Here is a 14,572-nt window from a genome sequence, read left to right as displayed (position 1 = left end):
CACTGGTGGTTTGTGATATCCAAAAGGCTTCAAATTTGCAGCTATCATCTTCATCATCCTCACCATGAAATATGGTAGCTGGCTATAAATTATGCCAAGCATTTTTTAAAGTATCTGTAGTATCTGTTTTTTAAAGTAACATCCTCTCATGATCTTCCAATGCTCCACATAGCAGATTTTATGCTAAAATATTTCAAAACTTCTTGAATCGTCTTGTCATTATTCAAGAAATTTAACATGGATTTTAAAACTGCTTCTTTAGATTTGCATTCCAGCATGCTCACTATTCTAATATCCATAGGCCGAATGATGGGAATACAGTTTGGTGGAAAGAATAACATGGATACATTATCTTTCATTAAAACTTTAAGTAAAATATGAGCTAAACAGTTATCTACAATCAGGACAATTTTTGGATCATCAGGTAAACCAACCGAATTCAAATTTTACCCAGCCTCAGGTATGAAATAATTTATTTTGAAACCAATCATACATTAACGCTTGTGTTAGCCATGCTGTTTTATTTATATGATATATTATGGGAAAATCTTTACTCCTTTTAATGCTCAAGGTTGTGCATTTTTTCTGATTAGGAAACTTTTACACTTGTGTGTTCCTACAGCTTTTGCACATGCTAAAATTGTTAGTTTAGCTTTGGAATCTTTGACACCAGTTAGAGTGTTTTCTGTAGAGCTTGCCAAGGCATTTCACGGTACATATTCCTAGAAAAGATCAGGTTCATCAGCATTGTAAATTTATCCTGGAGATAATGTTTCCTATTAATGAGCTCAGTGAATTCATCTGCAAATAGATCAGCAGCTTCAATATCAGCTGAAGCTTTTTCACCTGATTTTTAATTCCATTATACCACAGCGATTTTAAAATTTGGTTAACCCGTCTGTCTAATATGTGCACTCAGTTTTTAAGTTCATTTTTTCATGAAATATTTTGGCTTGAGCCATTAGCATTGAACCTATCAATGGCACGCCCTCACTGTGTCTCTGTCTGACCATTCAGTCATTACTTAGTCATGAACATCACTTTAAGCATAATGAATAATTTGTCTGTTATTCATTGTGTGTGAGGTGTCGGAATCCACAAAAAATTCATAAAGTTTCTTTTCCTGTTTTCTTAAATCATGTACAGTTGACATTCCAATGCCATACTCCTCACATAATTTTGAGACAGCTGTACCTATGTCTATTTTTTGCAGCAATCCCACTTTTTGTTTAATGGACATCAAAACATGCTTTCTCTTTATATATCTTGTTAGTAGCTCCAGAATTAGAAACTCTTTTTGATATAATTGAAAGTTCAAACTTTAGTTTCCATAAAATTGCTTTAATTATAACAGCCTGCAAAAAATAATAAGCTGGATCAAATCAGAAAGTTAAGGAATAGTGCAATCTGCTATAGTAACTGAAATTCTTTGGAATCAGTAAAGTATAATTTTAGCTTAGCTTAACAGCATCAGCTATACATTATTGGCTATGTAGCATGAGATTGGTGACAAAAGACACTGTGTTCTGTTAAATTTTGTCTTGCTTCTTTTGCACACTGAGACAATTAAACCTGCATTGTATTAATTTAGTTATTTGTTATACAATGCTTAAGTCTTATCCGAGTCCTGAATAAATAAATTCCCACATATACTTAAGCTTACTAAGTGTATTTTGCCTCCTGATGCACTAGGTATTTTGCCCTCTGGTGCAGTCTCTGCAGTTCCTAAATTCTGCTACCAAGTGCCTCCCTAAATACTAAATTTTTGTCATTCCTTAATTCTGGGTCTCAGTGCTTTCCCTAAATTAAAAAAATTTTATCATCTCTTAATTTTGTTAATCAGTGCTTCTCTAAATTCCAAAAGCTTTGTCTTCCCTAAATTCTGCCACCTGGTGCGGCCATATGAGGTCTGCCGCCGATTCTGGGTTTATGTGATTAAAATATCAGTTATTCTTAATTTAAATTAAACTAAATGTAATCTTTTGGCTATGAGTATCATTAACAAAATTTATTTTTAGCATATAGAAAGAAATTTTTGTTAAATTTTTCTTTATCAATATTTCACACATTAAACTTAAAAATCTGTGAGTGATGGCAACACAAAAGGTTTCCATACTCTTTGTTATTCGATTACTAATATAAAAAAATTGTTTAGGCATTGCTGGATAAGTCATTACTCAAGTTGGCATGTGTTAATAAACATATGGGGGGATGAACGCAAAATATAATAAATAATGATTCGCTGGGTTGACATCAAGGATTTAAAATATTAGTAGTTGTAAAATCAACGATGTTTCTGTGTAGAATGTTTCAGTTTGAGATGTATGCCAAGCAGATATGCAGCTATGGAGCCAAATTATTGATCACACAAATTTATGCTAAAATGATTTGTAACGAAATATTTTATTTATTAAGTATTTTTGTAACAAAAGGAAATTAAGAATCATGGTTTTCCATATGTTTTCTTATGGGGGAAAAATCATAAGCTCATGCATAAAGAATAAAAAAAAATTCCTAAAAAATTTTTTTGTTTGTGGCTTTAAGGTCTGGATTTTAAATTATTCCAGATATTGTATGTCTGGATCTCGGACTTTGAAGTGTATTTATCATCCATGTGTTTTGGCAAAAGTTGTCTTTACCCAAAATACTTCAATGCCGTGCATTTAATGATCTTCAGTCCATAGGTCATGGATGACTAATGGAGTTAATGTTTACTGCTGACCAATAATCTTAATGATACTGATGTTCTTGAGTTAAGTTTTACTTTTAAATTTTATCTAAATTTATTACATTGTCCTATTCTGATGACTTACAAATTGGCAGTCAATGATTTACGTCTTAGTTATAGCTAGTTAAAAGCAGTTTGTAGCTCACTGTTGTCTTTTTATTTAATTTTATTTTTATAAGTTACTAGAAATGCACTGCTTTACCCCACAATGATGTCTCTCAACCCATAGTTCACAAATGGTGAATAGTTTTAATGGGTGCTTTAAAATGACCTTAAATTTTAATAATGAGTTACCTTAAAGTTTTAAATAATCTTAACCAAACCCATGAATCCTTATTCACTAACAAGCTTGTCAATTGCTATTTATCACTGATGTTAATCAAATTTAATTTTACTGTAATAGTCTATTTAAATTTACTGTGTTGTTCCACACTGGTGATTGTTGACCCATGGGTCATGAACAAGTAGTGTTTTTGATGGCCACCTCCACTTTAATTTTATTGTAATAATCTACCCAAATGATTTAAATTGTAATACAATTAATGTCTAGCATGTAAATTTTATAATTTTTATGTGCATTTGTAATATTTTTGTAATTAATAAATGCTATTCCTAGTGCCATGTATTACGTACCTGAGAGAATACTGCTTAGTTTTATTAATTTAGTTTAGATTATAATTGTGACTGTGAATTTTTTGTTGCAGAATGTATAAGGTTTTTCTGAAAAGTATGTGCATCTTAATAATATTTTAATACCTTAAAAATTAAGAATGTCAAATAATGTGATTTAAGAAAAATTATTCCTTGTGTAATCATTAACTAATGTTTTTAATCTGAAACTTAATAAATAAAATGTTTCTGGTCCTAAGTTTCCATAATATGATGCACAATATGAAATTTAATAAAGAAATATTATTCTCTGCACTGTTATCTGGCTGCATTTGTGTAATAATTTACAGCTGTTAAAAAAGTCATACTTTTCATATTCTGTTTAATAATATAATAAAAATGAAGGGATTTGTCTGGCATTGTTTCTAGGGAATAAAATAGATTATCGTACTGTGACATTAACTATAAGTTTCCAATAATTATGATTTTTTATATATTTATAATATTTTCTTCTAACTACTTCAATATTATTTCTCAGGATCATTCAATATTTTCACAAATTTTACTATTTTTATAAGGGAAAAATGGTTCTATTTCACTTTGCATATCTTATTAAGAATATTTGATTATAAACAGAGCCATAAATTTTTCTGAAGCCGTAATGTGTAAATTTGGAAAGGATATTTTAAAACAATAAATGCTATTCATATTGGTATAGACATTTTTAAATTGAAAAATGCTTTTTATGATTTCTTATACAATTTGTTAAAAATTACAATGCTGAAAAATAAATATGAGTATTAACTATCATATTTTTTACTTTTTTTTTAATATTTAACCTAGCTATACGAAAGTTGAGCAAGTATTTTAAATTACTTGAAGATAATGACAAAAGCCCTACAGAAATGAGTATTCTCCTTCCACTTTTGAAAGTATGGAGAAATGGCTTACTTGAGAACGGAAAGTCCGATTTGCCAGTTTTGAGGTTTGCTTTGTTGTGGTACACATCTACTATTTCATCTGCTGCCAATAGAAATGGATTAATTGACACAAATCTACAAAATTTTATTGTTGGCATTTTACAGGTATTCTATACTAATGAAAACATTCTTTTTCAATCTTATTTTATTATTTATTTTAAATGCAAATAATTGTTTATGTTCCCCTCTTTCATATTTGTAATAAATTATATAGCTGTATCATGGCTATGTAATTCAGGATGATATATCAAGCTGATAACATTTTGCTCATTATTTTTTTTATTAACTTACTTTCAATAGTTTTTGAACTTGTAACTTAATCTGTAGAAGTGTTCACATGTTTTTTAAATGCTCTGTCTGGCATCCCCCCTTTTTTTTTACTATCATGCTGAACTATGAATTTTATGGCAGAAAGGCTTCTCTTTATTCTGCCATGAGAATTTTTTCCCATTCTTCCTGTGCTACTTTTTTTAGTTCGTCTTTTGATCAAGTGCTCACGGAGTCTGTCAATGCCAGAATAGAAGACTTTGCTGAAATATTTGGAATTTGAACAAGTGATTAACTATATAGAATAGTACAAGAAAAGTGGGAACATTTTTTATGGAAAATAAAGAAATGCCTATCTGTCATAAAAATTGATATGCAGCTTAATAGCTTAAAATGAAACATTTTTAGCCAGTCTCCCTTACCACTGTTTCCAGAAATTGAGTCATAAATGTTGGATGTGTGACTTATGGCTTTGTCTTGGTGAAATTAAGTTTCTTTTTTCCATTGCATTGTTAAAGAAGTGTGATTTCTATTTTAAATTGGAGGGTTACGACTTTGATTTAGTAATATGTAAAGTTTGTTTTTAGCATTTCGTTTGACTTATTTTAATTTCAGTTTTCGATGATTGAAAAGACATCTATGATTATAAACCTTTTACAGAAAATTCCTTTAGGCTGTTGAAACCAAGGTTTGAATTTTTCCGTCTTCTTTTATAGCAGATAATTGATCTCTTTTTCATAACAATTTTTTGTTTTTACATGAAAAAGATTTTCGTAAAGCGTTTATATCTAATCATTCTGCCACGTTTCATATGAAGGTTTTGAACGTTGCATTTTCTCCTTTTTGTTGTTGTTTATTTTATTCACAGTAAAAAAAAAGGCATTTTAAAGTGATAATGTTATCCATAGTTTTATTTGGCTTTCTTTTAGGACCATAGATTTAATTTTTCAGTATTTTTGCCCCATCAATCATTTTTAATAAACAAAACTTGCCAAACAGTGTGATTTAGCACCAATAATGAATAAGCATGACATAAAAAACCCACACATAAGAGCTTTTGCCTTGGTGTTGTATAACACCTATTAATCCTTAAGCTAATTTAGTAAATAGCAAAGAAGGATATAAGTTTAGAATTATTTCTCTGTTTTTGCCTGGCATTTTAAAAAATGATTATAATTAGGGATGTTGCATGCAAGGAACATTTTTGTGTAATATTTTCAAAGTTCTGACATTAAAAAAAATGCATATTAATGGACACTATATGGAATTTTATTGGAAAATGGATAAACAGTGATGTTGCAACTTGAAAATCTGTAATAAATGAATTTCTATTAATGGGAGAATTTGGGGTTCCACGACTCCAGAATTATATGCTATGTCCATAACTTTTATCTGTTGATTATTTTAATAAATAAAAAGCAAGCTGCTCCTTCAAACTTTCACCAAAATGAATGGGACAAGTTTGGCAGAATGTTCACTAATTTTCACAATCAATGAAAAAAGTACTTATTTTTGAAATTTTCAAACTTATCATTTTCAACAAAACAACTCAAAAAAAATTTAAGTAAATATTTGGCTTTTTATTTTCTCTTAAAAAATTGTTTTATTTTGTTTTGTGCAAATATTTTATTGTACATTTGGACATTGTGTCAAAATTCTCGCACTCTTTTTTTTTTTTTTCTTTTATTAACGTTGAAAAAAGAAAATATTTTTCTTCAAAAAGTGCAAAAGCATATCGATATCTTTAAAATATGGGACATTTTTAGCTTATCAAATTTATGCCCCAATAATAAAGCCTGTTGTCAATTATTTTTTATGCATCATTAATTTGAGTTAGTTGCTTAAAAAATTTTTCAAAAATATGCAAACAACCTCTGTAAATCCAAAGATCTTCCATCAGTTTGTAATATCTGTACTTGATAGCTGATTTTTACCCTGGGCAATATTAGTGTTCTTAATATAGGTTTAAAATTTGTGAGTTACTAATGCAATTCTCTTTATAGGATATGTCTCATATAAATATACAAGAATTATTTGAGATTGATAATTTTTTCCTGAGCATGCTAAAAGTGGGAATGAAGTAAGTATTTTTAATAAATATAATGAAATTTGCTAGTTTTTAAATATTAAAAGAAAATGACTAAATTTAAGTTTTCTCTGAAAAATAAAGATTATTGTAATCTGTTGGTAAAATTTTATCATATATATATTATAAATTAAAAATATTCAAACATTATTAAAAAGAACCATTGTTATTTCTGTCGCTGACATATAAACAAGTGTGTATCTAAAATTATTTTTCATCCCTCTATGAAGTTTTTATTTTAAATTTTAATTTTAAGGCTAATATTATTAATAAAGATTTAGAGAAAAGATAACTGTGTGAAATTCTAATCTACTCTGATTGTCAACTCCTAGAACCATGCAGTCAGTCAGATTAATTATCCCCTCTAAACCTCTAAGCTGATAAGACACACTCAGAAGAAGTTTAAAAAAAAAACTTTTTTTTTTTTTTTTTTTTTACTCCACAGCTAGCAGGAAATTCAGAACAAGTGCTTGAGTAAAAGCAAATACAAAATGAAACATGCTTACAAAGGTTTGGCTGAACCATCTTTCATGAAGCAATTAAAACTAGTGAAGCTAAAACCAATTTAAATAATTCATTTGCAGAAGTACAGAGTGATAGTCAGCTGCAGATGCTAAAAACTCTTTCAGACTGTTGCATTTAAATATGTTACACTTATTTGCATTTGATGGTTGGGGAGGAAGGCGACAAAAGTAGAAGTTTTAAAGCACAGGCAAAATTATAGGATAGTTGTTTGATTAACATAAAACCATACAACTCTAGCCATTATTTCACGCTTAAGCATTATAATTATAATGCACATTTTTTTCGATATTTTTATTTATATCTCTTCATTGGTGATTACATTACTATCATAGGGGAAACAATTACATATTTCTGCTATTGATGTACAAATTCTTATGCATCTTATGAATTTGATTTGATTTGCAGCATTTGATTTCTTTTTTAAGGTCAAGATTGTTCTCTTTTTTTTTTTTTTTTTTTTGAAAAAATTTAAACTGTAATTATTATTTCATGTATTGTAATTATAATCCATGCTTTTCAGTATTTTTGGTCATGTCTTTTATTGACCAATGTACTGTATTTAAAATATTGTCAGGAGTATTTTAAAATATAACTTAAAAATATCATGTACATACTTAACAACCTAAGACACTAAAAAATTGGGAGATTTTTCTTAACGACAAAAATATTTTTTAAATTATGAAAATGTATTTTTAATAAGGAATTAACTTTAAATAATCATCTGAAAGTTCAGTTACTAATTCTTAAATGCAAACAGTACAAAAATACTTACTTATAAAAAACATTTTTCTTATTTCCATCTTTTAACAAAAAATAATGCTTTAATCAGTTTTCATACAAGTCATTATTAATGTTAGATCTGAAGATAGTCCTTGTCTTCGCAGCAACACTGCAAATCCTTTCACATTCTGCATTACTATGGGGCATTGTCAGAATAGCCAACATTATTCTAGACAGTTCTTTAAATACTTTAAATACTTTTAAAATTCCATCAGCATCTTTCAGTTTTCCAATTAAACTCCACTGGGTGTGAATGCCAGCTGGTTTTATAACTTCATCCAAGTTTTCTAATTGTAAACTGCAAAACTGTGACTGCAATTTATCAGTTGCAACATTAATATCATGACTAAATGAAGTAAAACTGGAAATCTATTAAAAAAATTCTTATATCAGAAAAAAATGCATTTGCTAGAGTAGAAACATCAGCAACTTTAGCGTGCAAAATCACTTCATCGTTGATTGGAAATTAATGTAGTATGTAATCATATACTTGGCAGAAGTAGCATCTAAGGCTGCTATCACATGGCGGTTTGTTTCGGAAGAACAACTGTTTGGAAAAAATTTTCTGCTTTGTCACAACAGCCAATCACCATAGATCGCTTTGGGGTTACACAGGGGAAACTGGTTCCCTATTGCAAACAAGCTGATAGCATTCGAAGCTGATAGCTGATTGGTTGAAAATGAACAACTTGAAATTTTTTTGGAAAGGAAGGAAAAAGTTGAACGTCTTTCTTTCAATAGTAAACCAGTGAAAAATCTTGTCCAAAACAGTTGTTCGAGTGAAACAAACGTCATGTGATATGGGTCTAACATATATATAAAATATATTTTTTTCTTTGTGTGAAAGGTCTTCCACTACTTTTTTAGTTGCAGCCCATATTACCAAATCTTCACCTTTCTTCTGACTTTCTATTTCACCATAAATCACATTATATATAAAATTAGAAGCCAAGACAATGACTGGTTTTACAAATGTTGATAAAAATGTCTTTAAACAGATCATAAATCATTGATTCCAAAACATAAATTAATGGAATTCAGCTTTGTAGAACTGTGTTAAGAACATCGAATGATCGCAAAATGAATTGTACAAAAGAACAAAAAGCTTTGTTAAGGTCGGAAGAGAAAAACATTTTTGAGAGAGAGATAGAGAGAAATTTGTATCAGCTTTACGCTTATATTTTGTAGTATTATTTTGAAACTGCCAAGTAAATTCTTCACTGGTGCAGAAATTACTGTTTTTCTCAAACCTATTTTTAACAGCTGAAGTAGTAGCTACATCTCCATTTACTTTAGGTATTTTATAACTTTGCATTGAGCTTTTTATTTTTACTGTAGAAGCATTTACTTCTTTAAAAAATGCAAAAAAAGTGGGTTCTATTGATCATGGATTCTAGATAAACATTTCTTTAAAGATAGTCAGCGTGTGATGTTTCAAAATTTTTCTTATTTCAGTATTATGCAGCTGTTGGAATTGTTTCAATTTTTTCTTCCTTTTAGAACTCCTTTCAAGATAATAATAAATATTAACAATGTGTTCATCCACATTTATTGGTAAAGAAGCTGCTCATTTTTCAGCTGCTAAATTTAAGATGTGACAGGCACACCTCGTAATATGCAAATCTGAAGCTTCTTTTTTTAAGTTGCCTGCAACACCTATCTTTAAACCTAACATTACTGCTGCATTATCAGCACCAAGTGCTAAGCAATTATCTAGAGGAATTGCATTTTTGTTTAAAGTTTTAATAATTAGCTGTGCTATATTAAAGCCTGTTAAATGTCCTTCTAAGGTGGGAACAGGAAGTAAACTGCACTCAATTTCTGAAGACACTGGATTAAAATAAAAGACAGCAAATTTATATAATTTTGAATCGGTATTATTGCTTTCATCCGTAGAGAGGCAAAATGGAGCTGTTTCAATGCAGTCAATAACTGAAGATTTATTTTTCATAGCCATTTCTTTAACAATTGCAGCCATTTGCTATAGAGGAACATTTTTCTAAATAAAGCTGTTGCATAATCCGATGCAGTCAGTTGCAGGTTTTGCTCAAGTAAAAAGGCAGAGAACAGGCATTCGGCATTAATAACTTTTTGGTCCTTTGTTTCGTGAGTAAACTCTATTTTTTTTTATTTTCAACAGAATTCATGTTGTCATGTTTTTGTGCACACACATGTTTGAGAGCGTCGGCCCTTTTACCATGCAAAATTTAAAAAAAAATCGCAATGACAAACAGTACACATTGCAAATGTATGATACTTTCATGAGGAAATAATAGAAGGAAAGTCATCTGTGTATGTTTTTTGAAAAGCAGCTTTTTTGCATACATAACTAACACAAAAGATTGTAATTTCTTAAACTATTTCCCGAAAGCATGTGCTCTCACACCAGTCAATGACAAGATGAATGAAATTACAGCCTTGATCTTGGTTTAGCTCATTGGCTAATATATGCCAGATTGTACGCACTGGTGCTTGATGCTGATTGGAGAACTGGAACACAACATTTTTTAACACATGGGGTGGTCTCGCTCTCAGAACAGAAGCGCGGCATAATTTTTCACTGCTGAAATGAGTTTGGTTTTCTTTCAGATATAATCTAGAGAAAAACCAAGCGACACCCAGAATCACTTTTTTGGTGCAAAGAACAAAGTATAGGAAGCCAGAAGTAAGCCAATATACATAAAAATCATGAGAAATTTTAAGAATAATAAAAAAAAAAAAGTCGGGAAAAATATATTGAAAATCGGGTTGGTAGGAGAATGGTCCAAAATAGGGAGTCTCCTGCTTAAATCAGGAGAGTTGGCAACTCTACATGTATTATGTTATGTGAAAGTTATGTTCACATGTTTATACTATCTAAGATGTATTTATATCTTCAGCTGATGAATCAGTTCTTCAGATTTGAGCTTGAATTTATCATGTTTTAAAATTTTTTATAATCCTTAAAGAGTGGATATTATTAAATGTTGTGTACTATCTTACTGCATTTAAACTGTGCATTTGCATTGTTCGTACGTACTTCTGAAAACTGGGATGTAGCTCAACTATTTTTAATGGATTTAGGCTCTCCCCCACCCAATAAATGAGTAGTAGTTTAATGTTTATTATAAGAATTAATAAATTAATAAAATCAAATTATTTTAAGACTTTTTATTCCCAATACATCTTATATCTGGTTGCAATGTATCTCTACTTTATGTTTATTACATTTTTTTCCCTGAAATAACATTGCAATTATTCTTGCAAGTCACAGAGTATTAATTTAAATAGTGCTCTGCAAGTGACAAAAATTACTATAAAATTATTGATGGAAGATATCAAGTAATTGGACAGCTTCTTATTATCGTCCAAAAGTAAATTGCCAATGTGGGTTGCAAACTGTTGATAAAGGGCAGGCAGTCCTAACCACAGTTACTTTAGTTCATTATCATGAAAAGGGCTCTGAATAGTCCATGCACTAAATTAGCAGTTTTCGATTTACCATCGCTGAATTACCAACTCTCCCGATTTAAACAAGAGATTCTGATTTATGACTGTACTCCCACCATGCTGAGTTACGGCATATTTCTCCTGATTTTCTCTTATTCTTAATGTTTTTTATGATTTTTATGTAGTTTTGTTTAATACTTTGTAGTTGCTTGCAAAGTTCTTTTTTATAATAATTTAAACGGCAAAAAACAAAAGCAAGAATCAATTTTTTTCATATATAACATCTTTATTATTCTTTGTAGTGCTTGCTAACTCCTTGCTGATTTCTGCCATTACAACCTTCAAAACTAAAACTGAAACTATAGGTGAAAGGAAATTAGTAGTTATTATCTAGTAGAAGTAGTTGTAGTTATTATGAACCAATAATAATTGTTGCCTACAACTTTGACAAAATAATTTGCACCCAAAAAAGTGATTTTGGGCATCTGAATACACTTTTTTTTTTCCTCTGCATTGCATATAAAAGAAAACTAAATTAATTTCATCAGTGAGATGTTTTGGTTGCAAACATCAGTGAGACTGATTTGTGTGTCAGAGCATATGTGTCTGAAAACATGTTTCAGTTCTCCAATGAACATCAAATATCGCTGCTGGTCATCTGGCATATATTAGCTAATGAGCACAAAGCAAGATCAAGGTTGTTATTTCATTAGTCTTGCCACTAAGCACTGTGAGTTTCACATGCTTTCGAGAAATAGTTTTAAGGAACTGGAATCTTTTGTCTTAGTTATAAAAGGTAAAATGCTCATGTGCTTTTCAAAAATTGAACACTGATGACTTTCATTCTATTCTTTCACCAAGGAAACATAATATGATGTTGTAATAATGTGATATGATTATAAAGATGTGTCCCATTTGTTTTTCTGATTTTTCAATTTTACACGGTGGCAAGTGCATACACAAAAACTTAATGATGACATGAGTTGTATTGGAAAAAAAAAGGGATAATTAACTTTTTTATATGGAAAAAGGATAAAAAAGTTATTCAGAATGCTCATTCTTTGCCTTTTTACTGGAGGACAAACTGCCACTGAATGCAATGCTGCAGCTTTATTTGGAAAAAATGTTTCCAATAATGAAATCGCTAAGAAATACACGAGTGCAAGAACAAAAATGGCTGGAGTTGTGAAAGAAATGATGATGAAAAATAATGCTTCGGTTATTTATTGCATTAAAACAGCTCCTTCTGCATCTTTACAGATGGAAGCAAGAGTATCGATGCAGAACTGTGTCCAATCGTTATTTCTTTTTTTTTTTTTCAATCTCTTCAGAAATTGAGTGTAGTTTACTTTCTTTCCCCATTTTAAAAAGAGATCTGACAGCCTTTTATAGAGGACAGCTAATTATTAAAACTTTAACAGAAAATGCTATTTCTCTGGATAATTGCCTAGCACTTAGTGCAGTGCACAATGCAGCAGTAATATGTTTCAATCAGTATTGGTAGGCTTTGAAGACTGGTGATGTAAGCATTTAAAAAAGAAAATTCAGATTTGTGAACTATGAGGTGCACCAATCGTCTTTTAAATTTAGCAGCTGAGAAGGGGCCACCTTCTTTACCACTAAGTGTAGATGAACACATTGTTGATATTTATTATTATCTTGAAAAGAATTCTGAAAGGAAGAAAAATTTTGAAGCATGCTGGTTATCTTTACAGAAATGTTTAACTTGACCAATCGAACCCACTTCTTACATTTTTTAAGGAAAAAGTAAATGCTGCTGGAGTTAAGATGAAAGGCTGTATTGAAAGTTATAAAGTACTTAAAATAAATGGAAATATAGTTACTACTTCCACTGTTAAAAATAGCTGTGAGAAAAATAAAGCAATTTAATTGGCAGTTCTCAAAATAGTACTACAAATTATTAGTGTAAAGCTGATACAAAGTTATCTCAAAGTAAAAAATTTGCTGAACGATGGAAACATTTTCCAAGTACTATAAATTTTATCTTGTGAAGAACGAACATTTGTGTTTATGTCTTCAGGTTTTAACGAAGTTTTTCCTCTCTCTCTCTCTCTCTCTCTTTTTTTTTTTTTTTTGTGTGTGTGTGTGTGTGTGTGCTCTATTTTGCCATCATTTGATGTTCTTAACACAATTCTACAAGGAAATTCTACATAGAAGTCTATTAGCTCATGTTTTGCAATCAGTTGATTTATTTAAAGAAATTTTATCAAATTCTAAAATCAACCTTTGTTTTGTCTTCTAATTCTATATATCGTGATTTATGGCAAAATAGAAAATCAGAAGAAAGAGAAAGATTTGGTAATGGGAACTGAAACTAAGTAGTGGGAGAACTTTCAGAGGAAGACAAAAGAAAGTTTTATATCCACATCAGAAGCTATGTCTGCCAAGTATGTGATTACATACTGTTTAAATTTCCAGCCAATGATGAATTGATTTTACATGGGAAAGTTGCTGATTTTTCTGTTCTAGCAAATTTGTCTTTTTCTGATATAAGATATTTTTTGAAAATATCTCCTGTTTTACGTCATTTAGTTTGGAAAGATGATGGTATTGATGTTGTAATTGATAAATTCCATTCGCAATTTTGCAGTTTACAACTAAAAAACTGGAATAAAATTGTAAAACTAACAGGTGGAGTTTAATTGAAAAACTGAAAGCTGGTGATGGATTTTATAGTGCAGTGAACTGTCGAAAATAATGTTGGCCATTCTGACAATTCCCCATAGTAATGCAGAGAGTTTCAGGGTTTTCGGTGTTGTTACAAAAACAAGGACTAAATTTAGATCCAATATTAGTAATGAGACATTAGAAAATTTTTTATTAGTGATAGCAGTCCTGTGAACAAAATCACTAAGCTTCTTTCTTAATGATGGCAAAATCTGCTACTTTTCTTAGCATTTGTATGAAAATTGATTAAAGTATTATTTTTCCATTAAAAGGTAAAATGTTTTCAAAATTTTTTACTTGCAGTTATTTTTGTACTATTTGCATTTAAGAATTAGTAACTGAACTTTCAGGTATTACTTAGCTACTGTTTAAAGTTAATTCATTATTAAAAATGTAGTCTTATTCTGTGTATTTTTATCATTTAAAAAATCATTTTATCGTTGAGTAAATTCTCTTGATTTCTTAAAACAGGAATCTTAA

At 29.9% G+C, this 14,572-nt stretch overlaps 1 protein-coding gene across 1 annotated transcript in view; it reads left to right on the top strand.

Annotated features, from left to right (window-relative positions):
* The window catches only part of LOC118198847 (nucleolar pre-ribosomal-associated protein 1), a 172,668-nt gene that overhangs the window by 108,370 nt on the left and 49,726 nt on the right, over window positions 1-14,572 (top strand). The window contains exons 21-22 of the mRNA XM_085815882.1: window positions 4,181-4,422; window positions 6,588-6,664. Of these exons, the coding sequence (XP_085672008.1) occupies window positions 4,181-4,422; window positions 6,588-6,664 (319 nt within the window). The remainder of the gene's footprint in view (window positions 1-4,180; window positions 4,423-6,587; window positions 6,665-14,572) is intronic.

The sequence above is a fragment of the Stegodyphus dumicola genome, chromosome 4, assembly GCF_044657685.1.
Source record: "Stegodyphus dumicola isolate Sdum_Otavi_A_Nest chromosome 4, ASM4465768v1".
Classification (NCBI taxonomy): domain Eukaryota; kingdom Metazoa; phylum Arthropoda; class Arachnida; order Araneae; family Eresidae; genus Stegodyphus; species Stegodyphus dumicola.
Note: the sequence above shows the minus strand (reverse complement) of the source record. Positions and strands in the feature narration are given on the sequence as shown.